The sequence below is a fragment of the Corvus hawaiiensis genome, chromosome 13 (genome assembly GCF_020740725.1).
Source record: "Corvus hawaiiensis isolate bCorHaw1 chromosome 13, bCorHaw1.pri.cur, whole genome shotgun sequence".
Lineage (NCBI taxonomy): Eukaryota > Metazoa > Chordata > Aves > Passeriformes > Corvidae > Corvus > Corvus hawaiiensis.
In genome coordinates this window covers 3,941,950-3,964,895 of record NC_063225.1, presented here as the reverse complement: position 1 = coordinate 3,964,895, position 22,946 = coordinate 3,941,950, and the positions used below count along the sequence as shown (strand labels likewise).

At 37.7% G+C, this 22,946-nt stretch overlaps 1 protein-coding gene across 2 annotated transcripts in view; it reads right to left on the bottom strand.

The window, feature by feature from the left end:
- Positions 1 to 258: 258 nt before the first annotated feature.
- Positions 259 to 22,946, bottom strand: part of EFL1 (elongation factor like GTPase 1) — a 65,150-nt gene continuing 42,462 nt past the window's right edge. The window contains exons 16-20 of one of the 2 annotated variants that reach the window (XM_048317805.1): positions 20,828 to 20,959; positions 18,220 to 18,367; positions 13,911 to 14,914; positions 11,193 to 11,377; positions 259 to 827 (exon numbers count right to left, since the gene is read on the bottom strand). In XM_048317805.1, coding sequence (XP_048173762.1) covers positions 639 to 827; positions 11,193 to 11,377; positions 13,911 to 14,914; positions 18,220 to 18,367; positions 20,828 to 20,959 — 1,658 coding nt within the window. In that variant the 3' untranslated portion in view covers positions 259 to 638. The remainder of the gene's footprint in view (positions 828 to 11,192; positions 11,378 to 13,910; positions 14,915 to 18,219; positions 18,368 to 20,827; positions 20,960 to 22,946) is intronic. The other variant, XM_048317806.1, reaches the window with a different exon arrangement.

Sequence of the window (22,946 nt, the reverse complement as noted above, 5' to 3'; positions counted from 1 at the left end):
TTTTGCTCGTTTTTTTGCAGTGCTCAGTCTTCCACACATGCTATTTTTGCCCTCGGAATTAAAGAAGACATATTACTGCTTTAGATAACTGCTTACATGAGGAATGGAGTAAAACAAATAGTTTAGAAATTCCTAATAGGCTTACCTCTATTTGCATATAGGTAACTATGGAAAGTGTGGGTAAGAAACAAATACATTCTAGAAATTAATTAAAAATCAGTCAAAACCATGAAATTAATTAAAAATCAGTCAAAACCATTAAAGAGCTAAATTCAGTGCATGGTTTATTTGCAGGAAGCTAGCTAACCAGCTCTTACTGTAACTACATGTGACAAATCAGAAAGAAACAAAGTGAATTAGGAGTTCGTAATCCTTGTGACAGGACGTTCAATAGGGCATTAAATTTTAAAAATTGAGACAAATTGCAATGAATACGCCTCCATTTTATTTCAATAAATAAACTATTTTCTCTGTACAAAAGTTGGAAAGGCTTGAGTTTATTAAAACATAAGCCACAGACAAAGCATGTAAGAAAAATGGTATCAAAGAACGAAGTCCAGATGAAATTTTGCATCTGCTGCATATAAAATCCTCCACCCGCACTTAGCTGAGTCAGGAGAGAAAGGAGGCAGACACAGCTACTTATTTCTGCTGAGAGTTCTTTGCTTCTCAGCGTGCTCCACAATTTTTTCTTCCACATACAGCCCCTTTCTCTTTCTCACTGCATTCATGTACTTGCGGGCCTGGTTCTCCGAGTCTGCCTTCTCCCCAAAGTGCAAATATTCCTCCTCAGTCGTTGGCACCCAGAACGGGTCACTTGAAATGATCTACAGAAAGAAACAAACAAAGAAAAAAAAAAAAAAGAGTGAAGTAGTACAAAAGTTTAACAGCATATTTCAAGTAATCAACTGCTGGAGTAGAGAAATGAAAGTAGAGCAGATCAAGTTGTCTGGAAAGCCTGCAATCAGCTACTGAAGCAGAAAACAAGAGTTAAGACACACTCTGCAGCTCTTGTCCTAAGAAGCCCACAATAACTTTTCAAATTCAGCTGCATAGGTTTTTTTAAAAGCAATTTTAATTGCCCATCAGCAAACAGCACCAAATAATGTCAAATAATTGTCAATTTTCAAGAAGGAACTCCTTATTTAGAGTATTATTTCACAACAATTTTATTAGAATTTATCAGAAGTGAAGTTTTCTGCTCGTTTCTGTGCCCTATGTTTTCCAATCCCAATCCAGAGCTGGACAGATGGTTTAAAAATCCCTGTTTCTGGTTCTAACACATTTAGCAGAGCTTTCTTGCAGCTTTTTAGTCCTCCTCTAAAACAGATTTCAGATCAAACATGATCAGAGAATAACTGGACATGCCTTTACTCCCAGTTCATCCTATATACCCCACACTTCTGGGACAACAGAGTATTACAAAGAACCAAAATATGAACATTAGGAAGGGAAGAAATTGAACATATTGTGTTACGTGGGTTCTACTGAAAATTTCAGAAATACTTATTTTACTTGATTGCAGATTTCCTCACAAGATGCAGTTACAGGTCATATATTTTATACAGTATTCATTTCTTAAACAAAATCCTGATGGAAAAAGCAGTACAGACAAGTATTAGTTACTGCAAGAATCATGATAGTTATAACAACTGAGTGTATTACTCTAGAGTAATTTCTGAAATATTACCACTAGCACTCATAACTGACAAGGAGAGAACAAATTTCCCTAAATTGCCAATTTTACCTTGCTGTTATAAACTTCTTCTACCGTTACAAACTTTTTTTTCTGACAAATCCTTTCAATTGCCATATGGTACTTCAACCTAAGCAGAATTTCCTAAAGCTCAAGTTACACAAAGTAGCAAGAAGAGGAATTAAAAAAATCATGACTGAAGATGGACAATTTTCCCCAGAAACATCGACAATTGTGGAGTCCTAATTTAATACCTCATCTTAAATAACTCCTAACACAACCACACAATTATACTTCACGGGGAGTTAGGAAAATGACCATGGCAGTTTAGTTTGGACTAGGCAACACTGCAGGTTCAATCTTGCAAAAATGGGATGTAAAACTAAACCAACAAAATAGTTCTAGTTTGCTACAGTTAAGCACATGCATAGTCTTGTTAAATTAAGTGGGTATTACTCGTGCTGAAAGTGACAGCCAATCTCAGTTATTTACATAGGAAATGACTATGCACAGGGTTGCCTGGCTGAAAACCAAAAGCAAGCAGAACTCAGAAATAAACAGTCTGAAACTCAGCTTTCCAAATTCTTCTGTGTTTATTTTTACCATAAACGTAAGGACTATCTAACCACAGAAGAATCTGCTTGAAGAAGAGTCATACCCAGTCTGATGCCTTGCTTAGGGCCTTATAATCAATGTACAGAAACTTAGAGGTGATTCCTTGACAACTTACATCAACAAAAAAAGAATGGTCCCCACTCTGTAAGAGTTTGATAGTTTTACCATTATTTTATGCTCTAGAAATACAGAAAAAGGGCGGTGAAGATTGCATGTTGACTTGATGAAGTTGCAGTGATGCTCGTCCTGAACACCTTAATGATGTAAAGCTACCAGGGACTTCCCCTTTCATGATCTGCCTGAAGAGCAGACAAACAAAAAGACAAACAAAAATTTCCAAGTCCAAGAACACATGAAGAAGAAAAGGTGATTCATGCTCACTGCTTCAGACTGTGCTGCTGAGGGAGGTTATACAGCTATAAACTGCTAAGTTAAAGACTGTTACTATGCCCTTTGATGACATTTTTTTTTTTACACTGGCAAGAGATGTAACACCCAGAAATTATGCCCAGAGAGAAGCAGTGAGACAGCGGTTCTTGAAGAATGAATATAACAGAGGAGTCCAAAAGTATACAAAATTGAACTTAACAGATCTAATCTACCTGTAAATATTTAGATACTGTAGTGATGGATGTTTAAGAAAATCCCCAGGTTTGACAGACTGGTTCTTTCAATAATCCATGAAAGACTTGCTCTACTGAAGTTTTGCTCTGGATATTTCTTCCACTGACAAGAATTCTTTATGCTTCAACAGGTCTCAGGAAAGCCAGCGTAACAGCAGGTTTAAAAGTATGCGCTATTTAGTATTTATTAGTCAGCAAAGGTGAACCCATTGCAGCACAGGGTTACAGAGTCCTGAGTGAACCTTGTACTGCTACACGATGCAGAGCAGTGCTGTAAAGAGGTTAATTAGGTTTCAAAGAACTACCTGAGGAGCTAGCTTGGCTTCTCAACCTGTTTAAATAATTCAGCCACTACACACTGCTTCTAGAGCAAGATCTGGTGGCATCAGAAAATTTAGAGGACCACACCTACCTAAATGGTGCAGATAGACAACAAAGGATGGATTAATCAGCACACTGTGTTACCACGCCATGGTAAGCAATGGGAAAGAGGAAGCTGCATCTTCTGAGCCAGCTGGAACATCATCTGTGCATCTCCTTTAAGAAGTGACTGTAACCCTATTACAACACACAGGGGTGTTACTGACACAGTGACCCAAACAAAAAAGTAGGAAGTTTTTCTTTTTTGAAAGTTCTGATTCTGTGAGTGAAGGCAAAGGCACAAACTAGACTGTTCCTCTTTACTTGTACCATATACAATGAATGAAGGCAAATGCTTATAGCAGGTGGCACCCATCATTCCCCATGCTCTGTTAATACAGTCCAAGCAAGCAAAGGGAGAACGGTCCCAAAGCATTGTCATCAATTTCCTTACAATGGGAACTGTCAGAATGGTGGCTCTGGGTTTCCTGGAATCAGCTAAGAAGCTTTTTAGGTCCTGAGCTATTGTTTGTATTCATGGGAACCACATAGGGATGGTTCTGGAATTTGTAACCGAAAGTGAGTTTTTGTCTGGATAAAGCCCTCAGTGATGAATTAGATTCTAAATGGACCATTCCTCCTGGAAGATGGTATAATTATTTCACAAAGGCACTTACAGTGGATCCTGAAAGATCCACAGAATCAAAGCAGAAGACACCCAGAAATATTATTTATTCTATGTTGCATGCCACTTTTAATTTAAAAATATTTAAATGTTTCCATATACTAATTTTTCAGTACAAAACTAAAACATATAGCCTAAGACTCCTCTTAAAATCAGAAACATGATAGCATCTTGAAAACACTTTTTCAAAAAGTTACATTCCTAAACGAACTTCAATCAAAAGAGAACTGGACATTCAAAATAATATGCCTTCCACAGATGAAAAATCTTTAAGTGACTGAAGCAATTCAGTTAACCTTCTATCAAAAGTCTGCCTCTCTCTCTCTCTGCCTGTGTGTTGTGTGTGTCTGGGCACCACTGAGCAGGGGGGACAAGAAAATAAAACCAAATAAAACCACAGCCAATCTTTATGTCCCAAACTTTATATCAGACAGAAGATATCAAGAGGCACCAATATTAGAAGTAAGACTCCATAAAGCCAACAATATTATGGTATTGTTAGCATTATGATAAAGTACATTTTAGAACACCACCATACTGTGTGTGACTTGATACCTGGAAAACTCAGCACACCTTTTCTCCAGGAACTTTTCTAGGACTTGGGAATTTTTCTGTGTAACAGCATGAACTAGCCAGTGGCCTATGCTTATTTATTACTCAACTCCAGAATTCTCTGATAGGGACAACAGCAGCCTTAACTGCAAACAGCCCAGCCCACACACAATTACTCCTCCAAGTGTACACGACTAAGTGCTTCCTCCTTAACACAACCAAGTATTCCTATACATCTGCAAGGCTCTTCTGAAAGACATTTCTTTTAAAAAGTGAACTATAAATCAAGATCTGTGCAGCGGGTCACTGGACCAGCATTTATTCTATTAGAAAACAAGCGTTTTCTTTAAATGAGGCCATATAAAATGCGACATAGGAAAGTGAATCAGTGCACAGCAGCTGATACAGTTCTTAAATTTGTTATTGCAAACACAATGCCTAAGTGATGGAAATGTTCCTATTAAAGGAACATTGAAATTAAGGAACATTTTAAATTAATCTTAGTTGATTTACTTTCTAGAAGTCTTGGGTGATATAATTTGTTTAAAGTATGACTATAAGCACACCCATAGAATTCCATTATGCTTAAAAGAAAAATAAAAATACATGGAGTGTGTCCCATCACTCACTGCAGAACTATGAGCCCACTCTAGGTATAAGTAAAACACTGTTTATAATGTAGTCAGCTGGGATTAGGTGTTTCAAAAGAAGCGAATAGATTACTTCAAATATTGCAAGTGAAGGGTATTCTTTAGAAGAAGAAACCATTCTAAAGCAAGATATTTCATTAAATGTAACAACTATTCAAACCAACACACCCAAACAATGAAGTCTCATAAGACTTGTTTAGTAAGAGCATGCAGAAGAGCACAGGCAAAACAGATGTCACTCTCTTTTAGCCCAACAACTACACATTAATTATTCAAGCTGTAAATGCTTGTACCTTTATGAGAGACATAATCTGAATACCTGTAATAATAATCAATAAAAACAGAAATACTATGAGCATACTGTGTTAATACTGATAGATGACAAAGTGTGTACTAATCCTGCAAATGATTATGTAAGCTAATCAAGCTTTTTAGTAAGACATGAGTTAGAGCAGACCACTTGCAATTCAAGAGGACTTGGAATTTTAAGCCTTAATTTGAGGATGATTTATTATTTGCATTTCAGTGTCACCCAGATGGCTCCAATAGTGATCCTGGTCCCATTGTCTAGTGTATTTCACAAAATGATGGTAAGAAACAGTTTCTGCCTAAGGCAGCCTAATTATGCAAAACAAGGTTGAGAGAAGCATCAAAAGCAAACAGAAGGGATCTGCCTGGTTCATCCAAAAGGTCAGGCAGATTTGGGAACACAGCCATGTTCCTAGTAGCACTTCCCCTACTGGTCCTTACTGTCTGATGAAGACAGAAAATTTCTTTTGAGCCAAATATCATCAATGTGGAAAATGCTGGACCATGAATAGAAAGAGCAATCTTACACTGTCTGATGGAGATTTTACAACCAGCAAGCAACATTATGGACTTTGTGCACTGCTTAATAAGAAATCCCAAGAAACACTAAATTCAGTGTGACTGGGCACTACCACCAGCAGCTGTCAGCACGCCAGGAAAAACATGCCAGAAGTTCTTTCTTTTGTTGAAAAATAAAAAAGTTTAAAAAAAATCGAAAGAATTATTATGCACGATTTTGAAGATAATACAAGCTCCAGTGGATCAGAATCCTTTCCACCTTTGAAAACTTGATGGTAGAAAGATATTTCAAGAGCATTTACAGTTCAAGTGGTGTCCACCACCTAGTAATGACAATGACATAAACTCAGACTGCGCAACTTTAAAAAGTACAGCGGATACGCACGTCTGAGATGTCTGAAGTGGCCCTGAGAAACAAAAAGTTTTAGGGTAAACTCACCTTCAGGTAAAATAGCAGAACCTTGCAGAGGTGTATGTGAATAGTTACCTGCTGTTTTTCAAGAAAACCATAGGTAATATGCTGGGTAATGCTGCACAAGTGGTTCTGCACTAAGCACAACCAAATTTGAGGCCACTTGGGCACTGGCAGTGTGCCTCCAGAACAGAAAACCTTACATGAATGTATTGGGTGTGTAGATACCCTGCAAGCGAAAGGAATAGCATGGAAAATCAAATAGCATCCCATAATTCAGAGCTTCCATTCACAATATATAACGGGGAGAGCCAAAGCCTTAAAATGGTTAGATACAAGAACTCGTCTTCCAAGAAATATTGTAAAAAAGAACGTTTACACAGTTAGTTATAAAATAAACTCATACAAGTTTATTTTGGCTCAGGAGCATCATCCTTGTTTGTGTCTCAAACAGTGACAGCTAAGCTTTAGCCTTGACTTCAGCAAGTAGCTGCAAAGAGGAATCTGGTAACTGGAAATAAAAAAAGGAGACGTGTGGCTCTACTGCTGCATTTTTTCCTATTACTTAAGAAACATGTATTAAGAAAGAGAATTAAAGCCACACCCCTAGCACTTGTATTTACTGTTTCAATTAGCTTCAGATGTCCTTGCCAAAACAATGAGCTTTTCATATTTGAAAGGTTCCAGGTTACTCCTGGAATTCATTTATGTGCCTAAACTGTCACTGGTGCAATAATGTATGTAAAGTTACAGTTCAAGAATAGATTCTCTCTCCTTACCTCAGCCTGCTTCCTGTTTAATGCAAGCCTAACAATCTCATCCAGCAACTTCTATATTAAGCCCCATATTCTGAGCTGTAAAATGACTTACAATTCGAAAGGCATGAACTAAAATTCAGAATATAAAACTTACACATTCAGAAGCCTCATATTCCTAGCAATTATTACACACAATCCCTCTCTTGCCTTTCTCCAGAGCCCTGAGGCACGTTCTAGGCACTATTCTACTTAGAAGGGATAATGAAAAAGAATTCTGATTAAATGTGTTTACAGTTCACTCATGCTCTCTCAAGAATAAAAGTGTGCTTAATAGGCAATCTTCACGCACTTTCAAAGATGTGATTTAACAGGAATACTACACATTTCACAACTTTACAACTAGTAGATGTCTTTGACAATTCCTGCTGAAAATTCAATCAGCATCTGAATAGAGCCACATGCATTATTTCTTTACGTACAACACAGATTTCCCAAATGGGATGAACGTTCCATTATTCTAAGGATTGTGCAATCACAAATACCTTCTTGTTCAAAACCCCTATGATTAAGATAAAATAACATGACTGAGTAAAAGATCTAACTGCAAAGAATGGAGAACAAAGGAAAGAGGCTCAAACAAAAGCATACATTAGCTGAAGGTGTATTATTAATTGAAAGTTTAAAAACATACAACTAGTTCATAATTATCCCAAAGTTAAGTACTTTAAACTAACGATTTAATAAGAAAGATTTCAGTATAATCTAAGAAATTACTGCCAAGTAAGCCCAACACACATAACCTTTGCCTACCTTTTAAAATTAGTTTATTTAGCTGGGACTAAACTGAAAGCTCCCACTAATGGTTACTTGGTGCTGTCCTTCACAGGCAGGAATAAATTGCACAAGCATGCCAGAAGAAATTAATAAAAAAGGAGTATCTGACAAGACAGACCTCAATATACATATTGCTCTATCCCTTGGGGTTGGAGCAATCTGAACTACACAAAATACATTCATTAACCGAATAGGGGAAAAAAAAAAGCAATATCATTTCCACAGAGACCAAAATGGCTTCATTTAAATGTGGGCTCTATCATTGACCTTCCTGTGTTTAGAGTCTACAAATGGTAATGAAATATAATGAAAGAGTGAACTCAAACCTCAATTGTTTAAACGTGCCCTATGCATGTGATTTCCATGAGATTAAGCGTTTTTAAGTTTAAAAATCCCCCAAAGTTTCTATTTCACTTTGTGTAAAATGGGGTTAACAACACATTAGAAGGAATCTGTGTAGACAAATGCAAGTCCCAGGTACTCAGCTAATGAGCAGAGCACACTGAGAAAACACCAGCAGCACAGAGTTCATTCAGCACGCCATGGAAGGGTTTGGAGGGTGTGCAATTAAAGCAGCAGCCACACACTCGGTAGCACAGGAAATGCAGAACAAAACCAAGTAGCTACTGCACTTTCTTCCACTTTTTAACACTAAGGAAAAAATAGTTTAAGATTACACAAAGTTCACATCCTATTACCCTACACAATGATGCATTAAATAGTAGGGATTCAAATAAAATGCTGGTGTTTTATCATGTAGGTACATACACCATAATTCATCAGTAAAGTGACAATGTCAAAGTCATGCCCATCACCTGATGCAACTCTGTGCAGAATTCAAAGAGAACAAACAGGAGCTGAGACACAAACCATTTCTCATGGTTTCTCTGTCATACTAACACTAGAAATTCTGAAAATTGTATTTATTTAGCAATTCTGTTGATGGTGTGAGAGTAACATGCACTCCTTCTGCCATCACTGCACAGAGATAACATTACTAGTAGCTTAGAAAAGGCTTATTTTATCACAAAAATATGTGGCATGGCTTTCATGGAGACAAACAAACCCAACCCTCCCCCAGTGACAGATTCCCCAGGTGGAAAGGTGACTGGCTTACACAATAATTTTTCCTACTACCAATACATTTAACATACAAGCTGCAATTATAATCTCTCCCGGGGGTCAATTTTACAAAATCCTGCCAATTGTTCAAATCTCCCTGTCCTATGCATGTCTATAATTATGTGTGAACATTTTCTTATGTGGAATTTGTAACATCTGAGAGCGAACGTACATGCCAAGGGTTGGGGACAGAAGGGGAGGCTTGAGAGCCACAGGGTTCACATTTTTGCTTAGTGCTGGAGCATAGGAGCTACAAATCCTAAAGAAACTGGCACAAAAAGATGGTTAGCTGGAATTGATGTCATATTCCTTTAGGGCACTGATGTCAGAGGCCGTTCAGACAAAAGACCAGTTAAGCCACAAAACCTCACCAGCTGCACTTCAGAGGAGAACGTCCAAAACTGTCAAGGTTTCTGTACACAGTACTGCCAGCACCCAGTGGTTTGAGGTTCCTGATCTGTAACTGGCTCTAACCAGGATCCCCATACTCAAAAGATGCAGTTTATCAATTTTTCTGTGTGTACACCATCTGTAGAAGGTTGTCCTTTTTTTTTTTTTTTTGCTATTGCATTTGTGGTTCTGCGTGAAGTTGGACTTAGTTACAAGAGATGAAATGAGTCAATATTGAGGGAGGAGAGCTAAGTCCTTGGTGCCAGCACTTACTAACACCAGTAAGGTCCCACTGCCAAGCAAGACATAATGTACTTTTCCAAGTGCACTGTTTCAAGTACTATGTCAAATACTCTTCCCAACCCTTTTGTTAGCACGTGGCCAGTCTGCAGATGTCCTCTTTTTCCATTACCATCCACATAAAATTCCTGAGGCAGTTACCACAATTACTAACAAAGAAATAATGTTAGTGGAGTATTTTACAGATACTACCTAGGAGGACAACTTAGCTGTGGATGAAGAATCCACACCATGTGAAAAAACAGCACATACTTCAGAGAAACAGTGGCAAGCAGTCCATAGCTGGCAACTGCAGGGAGTGTGACTGACCTCAAAAATCTACAGTTGGTTGTTCTCAGAGACTTGACATTTGAGGTGACAAAATAAATCAGAAGATCAGTCAAACAAACAAACATTTTTTCATCCATTTACAGAGTTTCTATTGTTTTTTAACACCAAATAAAGGAATACCTGACCAAAACAAACAAACAAACAAACACCCCCAACCAAACCCAGAAAAACCTAGATTTTAAAGTTATTTTAAAAAGTTAAGGTGAAATATTTATACCCACTGACTTTTGTCCTTGAAGCCATTTTTAGCTTTTTCAGTGGAGTCTTCTGAGGAGCCCAACAATGCAGGTGTGTTTGTCTTGAACCAGGAGCTCTGATTTACAGCCTCCTCTTTTTCTCCCTGAAGATCTACTCTCCACATCATAAGAACAAACTACACTGCACTCTCAGCTGATAACACTCCTTTTATCAGCTTTCCCACTTGCTATCTCCTTTACATCTTCACATTCAACTCTTCATTCTTTAAGTGACAAAAATGATCAAAGGGAATGATTTTGAGGACACCTCTGCTTACTATCAACAGACTTAATTTTGAATGAAGGAAATCTATTCCATTTGCCTTTTAAGCATGAAAATTTATGTTGGCTTGGAATATGGGAGGACAAGTGCCTGCTAGACCTTAAGAGGTTAACTTTCATGTGCATTAGATTTACTGATACATTTATCTTCTGTTAGTGGTAGGTTGGGGCTGTTTTGTGGCTTTGGTTTTTTTCCCGTTCTCCAAACAAGTTTACCAGAGAACTCACCAAAAAGGGAATATAAATTCAGGAAAACACATTTATAAAGAATCAGCTTCATTTATGAAAGATTTACTTTCTGTTGAAATAAAAAAGCATCCCATCTAAACAAAATATAAACACATTTCTGAACAGTGTATCTACAGTAAGAAATAATATAAGGCTACTTTTTTCCTCACTTCAAAAAGGAATTAATCAAATGTCTTGACCAAAACTTAACCTTTTTTGCTTATTATTCCAGTCTGCCACATCTACAGGAAATAGATCACCAAAACAGATGGAGTGAATGGATATTTTTACCTCCCAGTGGCTGAACACCAGCTGTGGACTGGCCAGGCCACTGGTTCTCTTCCTGATTTCATCAGCAAAGCCAAAGCTTTCTGCTACTGGCAGGACTGCCTTAATAATAAACACGTCCGTCCCCTCTTTCATCTCCTCTTGTAGCACTCTGCCTTCCCTTTTGGACAGCACAGCATACACACGACCTGCAGAGACACAGTTCTGATCAGCTTACCAACATATCCATATCCTGCATCACAAAGAGAAACACACCAATATTTGTGCAGGAAGTTTCAGCTTGAAGTAAAACACGTAATTTTTGGCTAAAATTCTTTGTTGTAAGCCAATCAATTAAGCGGACACAGTAAATTCAAGCAAAGAACACATTCTGCCATACAATGTGCAGAACCATCTGAGTAACATTTAATACATTACTAGAGCTGTATGAATCCATCTAGGTCCATTTCACACAATCACATGACTGTATATACTCTTTTAAAAAGGCACTTTGGCAGAGTATGTGCCTAGCTTGCTTTTTTTCTTACAACCAAATACTTGAGAATCATTACTAAGAAATATTGTTGTGTTTTAGGAATTGTATCCTAGCTACTGTTAGAAATTTGCTTGGATCACCATATCCCTACATGGTACTTGTCCCAGATAGGCCAGTGCTGTTCTAATCACAAAAAACTAGTTTATCTGAAATACTACATATTTGTCACATTTAATGAGTTCAATTGGTTTGTTAATAAATTCAGTCTTAAGTCAGTCATGGATAATTTCAATTTTCTTTTCCAAGTTAGTATTCAATCTATTGAAATACAGCGTATATGTCATGAAAGTAGCTGTGAAAATGACCATGTTTGACTTTAGAGTATGTTTTTAGAAGTATTTTACAGACAAAAACGAAAAAATATATTTGTGTTCATCAAGATAATAAACACACAAGAAAACTTGTACACTTAAAAACACTGTGTTCCACTCTCTTTGTTCCTCTCCTCTGCCTCAGTTCAGTTTATTTTCATTGTCAGAAAAGTCTGATGGACAAAGCTTTATATTCTGAGAACACAGATGACCTCACTTTCCCAGAAGCTAACATCTTAGAAACAAGCAGATCAATATGGAGATATGTTAAACTTCACAGGGTATCAATGTATGCCCTGAATGCCAAAGAAATGAATAAAGATATAAAAGCCAGTGGTTTGACACATGTCAACTGCTAAGCCTGACTGGATAGAAGGCCTGCTTTTCACTTCTCCTAATGAGGATGCAATTTATTAGCTTAAGTTTCCACAATAAAAATTAAACCCACGAATTTGTAATGAACTAAGTGCGTGTCCATGGCTATTACAACACAATTCACATTCATCAGACTGGACTAATTTGCTTGCATGTCTGAGTCCTACATTACACTCATTAAATATATATATATATATACACATTAGAAAGCCATGTTTCCATTTGGGTTTATGGCACAATTAATGAGCCAATGCATGTTTATTACTTCACTGTAAACAATCATGCTTTTTGGGTAGTATTTTGAAAAACAGCAATTTATACAGTGTTTTTGAGGTTTAAAAAATGGTATCTTGCTTATAGCTTGATGAAGAGACTCAGAAGTACTGTGTCAATGTGCTTCTGGAACAGCAACATGGAACAGTACAAAGTCCAGTTTTGACAGCTATTAGTAATCCTGCACATCAGAAAAGAGTTTGAAATGCCAAAGTTCCATGTCAGAGTAGGTGATGTTGAGGGTAATGTGCCAATAAGCTTATGGCAGCACACCCTTAACCAGGCCTACTACAGGGTACCTCCAGCAAAGAACAGGATCATGCATCTGCACAAAACAGTTGCTCACTCAAAGGCATTTTCTTTTCATTACACACAAATGTAATTTTTGGTCTTTGGACTGCTATCATTATGTTTGTGTGTACAGCAGCTGAGATTTTTTTACAGGAACCAAATAATTATTGTACGTGCGATATACTGTAATTTTTGTCATGGATAGTGCAGTCAAAGTAAAACTGATGATAGTTTAAATGCACTGGAAGTTAGTTTTAAAGAAAATCTTGGTGCATTGGATCAGATTCAGCATGCAAGCAACTTCCATGGAAAACTCCAAGAACAAACACAGTGAAGTGGTGTCATAAGTAGGTCATAAAAACAAGTTTAAGTAGGTGTAAGTGGTAAGGTAATATAAATGACACCATTTGGCATGCACTGGGTTGAGCCAACTTGCATACCAGAAAGATACAGATGCTACTTAAAAACACAAAATTACCAATTGGATTGCAACAATAATTTAATTTTCCTTTTCCTGATTTTATTTCTGTACTATTGTACTAAAATACCTTGATACGGCATTTGCTAAGATCCTGCACGCCCTTTACAAACAGGACAGGTTTCCCATCTCTTCATGGAACTAGGGCTTAATTATGAGGCACAGTATTGATATTCATGGTTACTGAAGCTGGTCTTACAAAAACTTCCTCAGAAGGCAACATTTTGTATCTCGCACTTCAAAAAGGTGCAGCATTGCTATTTATGCCTATGGCTCAGATAAGCAAGAAGAATGCGAAATTCTCCTTCAGAATAGTATAAATCCTACTGGAGAACTATGTAGGACTCCTGACAAAACCTTTAATGAACTTACACCTTCTGATCCAGTCTCATTTATAAAACCTCATCTAGGAAATCAGAAAGGAAATTCTTGGCAAAGGTTTATTGTCCCGGTCTTACCTAAAACTTCTGCAGTAGCCATGATTTCACACGTGTACATTGCTGCCATGAGTCTCTGTGGTTTTGCTTGCAAAGCATAACGACAGGCTTCCTTCATGGTGGCAATCAGCTGGCCCGAGAAAGGGCCGTAACAATCTGGAAGTAATAATTCTCCTTTGTGTTTACTCATTTTCTCAGGTGAGTCTGTACCACTTTGGTTCTTGTCCTGGTGTTCATCTGCACTGGGACCTTCATCAGTGCAACTGCTTGCTGGAGTATTATCTTCATTTTGCTCATGTTCTGTGGTATCAATTTCCCCTGAATCCTGACTGCTATTTGACAGTGCATCTCCAGCTTTATTTATTTCCCATTTTTCCACTGTGAAACAAACACCCATGAGAGGCTCTTCACACATGGGACCTGAAAGTGTAGCCAGCTGAAATCCACTCACTATGCTGTTGTCAAAGTCTCTGTATTTACCTACTTCTTTCACGGAGTTCCCAAGGCACTGCCACACAGACCTCCTATAACTCCCGAAATTATGTAATAAAATATTAGGCCCGCATTTCCGTGGTCCAAATGACCAGATCTGATCAACAGCATTTCTCCACTTCCTCCCCTGAAGACTTTTCTCCAACTTCTGTTTGAATTCTTTGATTCTATCAAGAGTCTTCTGATTTATCTCATGTGTTTTTTTATCTTCATTCAGAGATGTGTTGAGTTGCTCCATAGTTCGAATTAAGTCACTGTTTTCTTCAAGAAGTCGAGTGACCTCCTCAGGAAGTGGCATTGCTCTTACACTGAGAGTAGCTTGTTTATTTGGAGTATTAATTGTAACAAGACCATCTGAATCAACCTGAATTCCTTCAGGAATTTTATTTGGGTCCTCTTTTGTTTGGTGTATGACAGCAACTTTCTGCTGTTTTCCTATTTCTTCATTCACCATATCGACTTTGGGAGGTCTTGTTATCGTCTCTCGGAAGGGTATAATAGGAGCAGATACACTGATCTGCACCTTTGCAAACCTGCAAAATAATGTTTAAGAATTAGTTAAAGAATCTTGAAACTAGTTTTAAACTTGGGGGTGGGAGGTAGGGCAACGGCCTTAACGTGGAACAGACGTTCACGAACAAATCTGACTGCAACATAGATTACTAAGTAATGCATTTCAAATTCAAATTTTATGTACTTCAAAAAAGAAGCACTGCCTTTTATGTCTTCAGAAATATTTGGAAAGGAACTCAAGAAAATAAAAGCAAAAGCACTGCTATGCCTCTGCACAAATCACTGGTTCAGCCACATCTTGGGAACTATGTGCTGCTGTGCTCTGCTCTCAAACGAAACGGAACTAGAAAAAAACTGAGAGCAAAGATGATCGAAGGAACACAAGCACAAGAAGCCTTCAGATGTTCCAAGGGTGCAACAGAGATCTACAAAATCAAGTGGGGCATGCAAAAGGCTGACCAGGATTAACCAACAACCAAACCACAAAGGGCCCTGGACTGAAAATGAAAGAGGCCTGGGAAAGCACCACAGTTACTCCAGTTTTACTCTTCCTGTTCCTGTTGTTGGCCACACTGCTCAGACATGGTACTGAGGTGGACACTTGGTGTGAGCCAGCACATCTGCTCACAGAGGGAGATGCCCTGAGAAGATGAAGCACTGGGAAAGCTGAACAGAGCTTTGTCCTTTTGGGCTGATAACCACTATTATAAAAGCTTCATGCTGGAAAGTGATGCTTTAAAGTCAGGTGAAGCATTTTAGGTATGTCAAATAATGTGAATGATGGCAAGAAAAAAGGAAGAATTATTCGTTTTCTGACAGGCTCAAGGATCACAGCTGTGTATTCTTCTTAACCACCCACGAGTTCTGAGCAGGTTCACTCAATGACTACAGAAGGACTAACCAATATTTCCTATGTTCTGGTAAATTTTGGCAGTGATAAAAAAAGTTGAGGAAGAAAAGCAAATACAGTTGTAAGCTGTATTTCCATGGGAATCAAACCCAGGAGAGATTTATCCTTTTTGCAGTTCTTTCAAGGATTTGCATTACACCAAACAAAACCCACAACTCCCCCCCCAGCGCCACCATTACCTTAATTCTTTCTGTTTCTCATTCTGAGAAGGGTAACTTAATCCCTTCACAGTTAGTATTTGAAATGTTCCTGGGACAGAAATTTCTAAAAATTTCTATTGTACAACACAGAAAATAAAATGTTCAAAGCTACAAGGTCTAATTTCTTACTCCATTCAAAAAGAACTAATTGGGAAGAAAAAATATAAATTTGGTGAAATCAGGCAGAACATCCATATTGAATCATTTAGATGAACACAGATGACTGATCTTTTAGTTGTTTCCATGTTTCTCCACATCTTTGACAATAAGTATCACTTGAACATAATTTTTTAAATACACAGTGGGAAAGCTAAAATTAAATATGTGCCTTTGAAAAAGTCTGATTAAAATCTTGACAATGCAATGTAGTTTGAATACAGCAGAACCTCCTCAGTTGCTGTAACCAGTCCAAAAACATCAATCTGCAAAACCCAGTTGATGCAATTGTGGTAGATGCCAACACCAGCATCCTGCCCCACTACCTCAAGTGTGACTCAACTGTCTTGAATAACCTTTCCCAATATTTTTGGGGAAAAACTTCTGGGTCACATTTTAAGGTTATTACATGCTGTCTTGATCCCTAGTTCACAATTTACTATTCCAAATTATATGCACTTAAAAGTTTAACGTTTACAGGGAAACACAGGGAGCTAATGAAAACTAACATTCCAGAGCACAACTTTTCCTCTTCACACTTTAATAGGTAACTAGTGCCAGTTTACCACTGTCAGAATTTACACAGAATCCATGAGGAATGGAGCAAGACAGGAATCCCATTCTGGACTCTTTCTTCTACAAAATGGGGAGAAAAGGAAAGGACAATTCTTGTCCCACGAGCTGGTGTGTGAGGGATGGCAACTAAAATATGCCAAATCCTGAGAGATCTAGAAGGAGAGTGAGCTCCTTAGTGAACACATCTGCTCCCAACTCCTTTTGGGAGCTGGCACCCAACTGAGAAACCATGAACCACAATCAAGCAGGACAATGGTGGCAGCCCTGTTTGTCTGTGTCTCCAGGTGTTTCTTGTTTCTGCTCAGGATGCCACGAGCACAGAGTGGTTTTGTGCTTTGGTAGTTTGGAACACTGACATCATTTTCTCCAGGAATACAAGCAAGGGATACAAAATAGTCACTTTTGACAGACCATCATTCTCTTAACAAAAAGCCAAATTAGATGACAACTCATAAAAAAACCCAAAATTATGCACACAAAAGGAAAGGTTTGGCATGTAAATGCATATAAATGTATGTATGTAAGTCCTACTAGCTGCTCACTATAATCCTATTTTCCTGTCATGGAGTATTATTTGGACCATTGCCAATAATAGAAACATTTATACAACCCTGCTATGCAAACTGCAGCTAAAGACAGGCACAACCAGTTTTGCTTAAACACATTACTTTTGAGCAAAATGTATCAATAAATATTACTATGTTTTTAGAAGCAGTAAAAAGATGTTGCATTAAGTTGCAATGAGGATAACCATTAAAACATACATCCAGTTTTATAAGGGATCCAGTCTAATTTTCATAGGAAATTACTGTTCTCTGATATTAACTGAAATGAGTATGGGTACAGTAAGACATTCAACCATTCATCAGGTTTGTTCTTTGGTTTAGAAAGAAAATGACTGTAAATGGATGTGGCAGAAGTACCAGAAAGGTTTTAGTAAATGAAGTTACAGGAAGGGATTGTTTCAGACATCTGTTCTTCTACCATTTGAAGAAACTTTAGAAGATACTAAATATATGCATGTGTGCTTGCAAAAAGTACTGCTTATGAATGAGAAAAGATTAACCTTTGAAAAAAATAATCAATGAGAAAGGGCACAGGATGGTGTGTGCACATACAGTTTTGGTCTTGGTGCTTTAGAATTTTTCAGAGTTCATTTATCAGACATGATTCCCCTCAGTTTTTATTTTGTACAAATGCCACATTACATTCTTAACTGGACTCCTGAATCTACTGTAATTTCTAATTTCTAGAAAGTGCCTCAAGTGTGTGTTAGATGTTTAGAAGTGACAAGTTAGTGGCTTCTGCCCCACTGCAGATAATTTTATAGCTACAAAGAGGTACATTTATGACCCAATGATAAAAACTGTTTGTGGATAAAGCTCTATTTTAACAGAATATAAATCAAAGATACCCATCTGACAGAGAAATACAGCAGACACCTACTGAACTAAAAATATTTCTTCCTCCTTGCCCCTCTAACCTTTCTTTCAGGTCATCCAAGCAACGCTGAAGATGAACTTCTCCTGCTGTCACCAGCACATGTTCTCCTGTCTCCTGGATTAAAACTTGCACACATGGATCAGCTTGGTTTAAAAGCTTCATCCCTCTGACCAGCTGAGGCATATCACCTGGCAAAAGAGGGTATTATTAACAAAGGAATACTGGAAAAGAAATACTCAAAATAGGGTAGACTTAAACTGAGAAATAGTAACACTTATTTTTATGGAAGCCTAAACAAGAATAGGTATTTTAGGAATAAAAAAAAACTTTCAGTGGGCAATTTTCTGCTTATGAGTCACGCAGAGCAGCGTGGGGTTTAAGAGCAGCAACTGAAAACGTAAGCTGTACTCAGAATTTGTCACTAACAATTTATGTACTGATGACAAAATTCACATCATACAATTATAACCACTGTACACACCACACTTGAATGGACTGCACATTTTTTGTTTACACAGCTTTACAACAGGTTTAGTAGAACAAGTCAGCTATTGACTATGACTATGCTGTGTTGCTTCCTATACTCAATTAACTTCAGATACAGCTCATGAACAGCTCACAATCAATAAAACCCCTGAATTTTATCGAAATGAAGTGATTAAAAGAATTCAGGACTTCACTCCTCATTTTCACAGGTTATCAAATTATAACCTTTCTTATCTATTACAACTTTTGTAAGTCATCTTTCAAATAATTGCGTCTTTCAAATAATTGCATTTCCTTGCATTCTTTAAAAACTAAGTGTAACAACATCTAAATTGCTAATGCTTAAAATGCTCCAAATACATAAATAATAACATTAACGTTACTAAAATAAAAGTAAAAAGTATTCCATAAGGATTACTTAGAAGGTATAACAGCAAGTAAAGCACAGGAAGGATTTTAAAGTAGCTGGAAGCCACTAGAAAGCTTTAAAGCAATTAAAATCTGAAAAGGGGGAAAATCAGGAATGTGAGAGCTTTTCAGTGAAACAAATCACAGCTGTCCCTAAAATGAAGGTGTTTGAAAAGAGCTGTCTTAAAGTTAATGGAGAATGAACAAGCACAGCTGAGTCAAATTTGGCTAGATTACATCAAAGCTATGCATAAACACCTCATGTCAGCAGCCTTCCATAATGAACACAATTTAAAGAAATTAATTATGAATTCTTTTTTTTATTTTACATACGCACTAGAGAATACCCCAGGGCTTTCCAGGAATGTATATTCATATTCAGAAGGAAGAGTGATATTAAACTTGTCATTCACTTGGAGACTATTAAAAGAAATATGATATTGCTTATTTACTGCTGAGCTTGTAAGGGTGTAATAGAAAAGTACCCTTGGAAAAAATGCAGTGTTAGTTCACATGGCCAACACAGTTGAACAGAGAATTTCAACTTTGTCTCTGCATTTAAGCTCACAGAGTGATGAGTACTTTTTTTTTTTTCTTTTAGAGCTTATGGTAACCATACAGGAAGATTTTGACAGGAGTGTGAAGACATGCAGTAATTTTATAAAATGTACATAGGGAAATAATTTCTATTTATATGAGTCATTTTTCCACATAAGCAGATGCAGCTTTGAAGCAGGTCTGATGTGGCAGTCCAATGCACACATGTGACAATGTGTGAGGGCCACCTCAAGACTACAACACAGCTCTCTGGGCAACTGCAATGGCCACATTTTGCTTGTCTTCCACTTATTGCAAGCTACAGTGGATTTTCAGGAAAACTTCTGCAAGTATAACCTTCAGGCTTCTGTCCCCCTAACAAATTTAGTTCAGATCATAAACTCAGAAGTTACCAAAAAGGACAAACTAAGTAGTGGTACAAGAATGAGCCAGCTTCATTTCTTAAGGAACAAAAATTACCCCAAAATTGGTCAGTAGTTCTAGAATTACATTTCTTTTAACATTTTGAACTTAATACTACACTCAGCAGAACCAGTAATTTCCAATACTTTCAAAACTGCTTTAACAAATGTAGGATGTACAATGTATGATTATCTGTTACTCAAGCACATGAAACAAATAGCTGCCAAGCTGTCCAACAGCTCTCTAAAAAACCATGTAATCTTAGTGTTAAGAGTATTTTGCAACTGAACATAAAGCCAGTTATTTTGGTTCTACCAACACTACAACAACAAATGGAAACTGGGCTGAAATTCAAACAAAGCCAGAGATATCCCATTATCAGGTTTGAAAGGAGTGGGGTGGGGGCATCAAGGAGAAGAAGTACTGCAAATCTGCACCACAAGCTTAATGACACACACACAAGAATGGCAGCAGACGTGGAGAACCCAGAGATCTGCTCACCTTCACAGTGAAGGAACACTGAACTGTTAGCACCATGTAGTGTCTGACTTGTGGAACAGCTGTCACAAAAGGGCACAGCAAGTTCTCCTGTGTCTACTCAGCTACTGAGACACGAGCAAGGCAGCTGCAACAACTCACATGCAGCCCTCCAGGCAACGTATACATTTATTTTATATTGGGCAAGTCTCTGATCCAGTGGCTAGATCATGAACTAGCCAAATCACTGAGGGCTGGAAGCTGCCCTGCTGCCACACTGAGGTGGTGTTACCATCCCTTTCCTCCTTCAAGCTTACTTGGATGTTTCGGTTCGACAGCTACTCGCACAATCGGGGTGGCTTCGAAGTTGAGAGGTGTAAATGGTGGACAAGCAGGTGATGTTGACAGTGTTGCAGACTTCAGCACAAAATCTTGCAGGCCTCCTATTCCTAATAGAAATTGGAAAAAAAAAAAAAGGCAAAACAACAACAACAAAAAAATCACCAACTGTCATATTAAATGAGAATAAAAACATGATCATCGAGTCAAAAAAAGGTGAAATCATTCTCCTTACAAAAGTAAGATTCAAAAATTCCTCACTGTTCATATAAAATATCTGTTAAGATACTTGTGCATAAACTGGGTTCTTAAGTCTCTGGTGTGACATTTGATATTTAGCCTCACAGTTCCCACTGCATTCCCTCAGTATTTTAAAAGGCATGTTTATAGCTCTGAAGAACAGAAAGGACATGAGGACTTTTTTCCCTTCTAATATGTCCAAGCCTTTGTACAGCTGAGACTTAATTCTGGTGGTTTAAATTTAGAAAAATTTATACTGCAAGAGGCCTGCAATGGTCATCTAGTCCAACCTCCAGGCCAAAGCAAGGCAAACTTCACAGTTAGATCAAGTTGCTCAGGACCTTATCCACTCAAGGTTTAAAAACTTTTCACAATGGAGACTGAACATCCTCTGTTGGCAACCTCCTCCAGTGCTTCATTATTATTATTGTTAAGAATGCTCTTTTTTTTTCTTCCCACCCCCTCATGCCCATTTGGGATTCAATTTTTTCCCAACTTGATTCTTGTAAAAATGAATTCATCCTGTTGTAAGCTATTAATCCTCATTCTACATCGTTTATAATGCTGACAAGTTGACGAAAAGTGAACTTAAATTGTAGTGATAAGAAAAAAAGTATAGAAAAAAATATTACCTATAAATCTGCAAAATAGCTGCTGTTAATGCATACTAAGTTTTGGCTGGCTGGCACATTTAAGAGGATTTGAAATTATTGCCTCCAAATTCCCAACCAACTGCACATCATTCATAATTTAGTCAAAGCTATTAAAACACGACTAGAAGTGTTTGAATAATAAAGACAACAAATAAAGTTGATATCAATTTATACAATGGCTTTTCCTGATGCTCCTTCAATCATAAGCAGTGAGCGTTGCAGTTCTAATGGAGTATTAATTAAATCAGCATGTGACTTCTAATACCATGAGAAAACTGAAACCTTCAGCTCATAATCTATACCTGCTTAAAAATTAAATTCACATGGTAGACTGCAGTATATTCATGCTCCTTCCTCCTCATTCTCTCCTACATGCCCAAGCAGTTCTTCACCCCAACTCCCCATTATCACCCTAATACTTTTCCAGTTTTTTTTTCTGGCTTAGCTTTCTTCATTTGAGGCCAGAAACAAAGAGGGTCAGCTTCCACCCTATGAGATCATGCAGGAGTTTGAGTTCTGGAGAGCCAGTCTGCTGCAGAGTTTCATCTGCAGAATCAGGCTGTTTCTCCAGCTCTGGATGCCTGGCCAGCAGGATAATCCAAAACCCAGAATGTCATTATATAAGAAAACCTGCCTCAAAATAACTGGAAGCAGAACAACATTCAATGGCTTTAAATGCAGGATTGCAGATGCTACAAAGAAAATAAATCTGTATAAACTCTGTGTTGCACCTGACCTATGACCAGCATGTATTTCCTCTTTTTCACTTATTCAACATGTGGTTTGAATGAAAAACAAATGCTAGCTCATCATCACCACCAGGGACTGAGAAAAGGGATGGGTCCATTTTATTCTGATCTTCTCCAGCTGGTAAAATGAAAATGATTTAGAATGGGAGGTGAACAGCTTCTTTGCACAGTGTAATGTGAACCAGAGAAATAAAGTTACCAAATCTTACTTCAGACAGACTCACTCTTTTCTTAACACGTTCCTGTACTCGTACTGTCATAAAGAAAAATTGAAGCTTTTGCTCTTTTGTTTCACATTTGAAGGTAAAACTACATGAAATGTAAGTGTCTGGCACCAATAATACACTAAAAATAAAAATCTCTGCCAGTTTTCATGAAAATCTGTTAGGCTTACAACCTGAGTGCTTTAATTGCTGAAGTGTGTGAGCTAGCACAGAGCTGTGTCCAGCCATGTT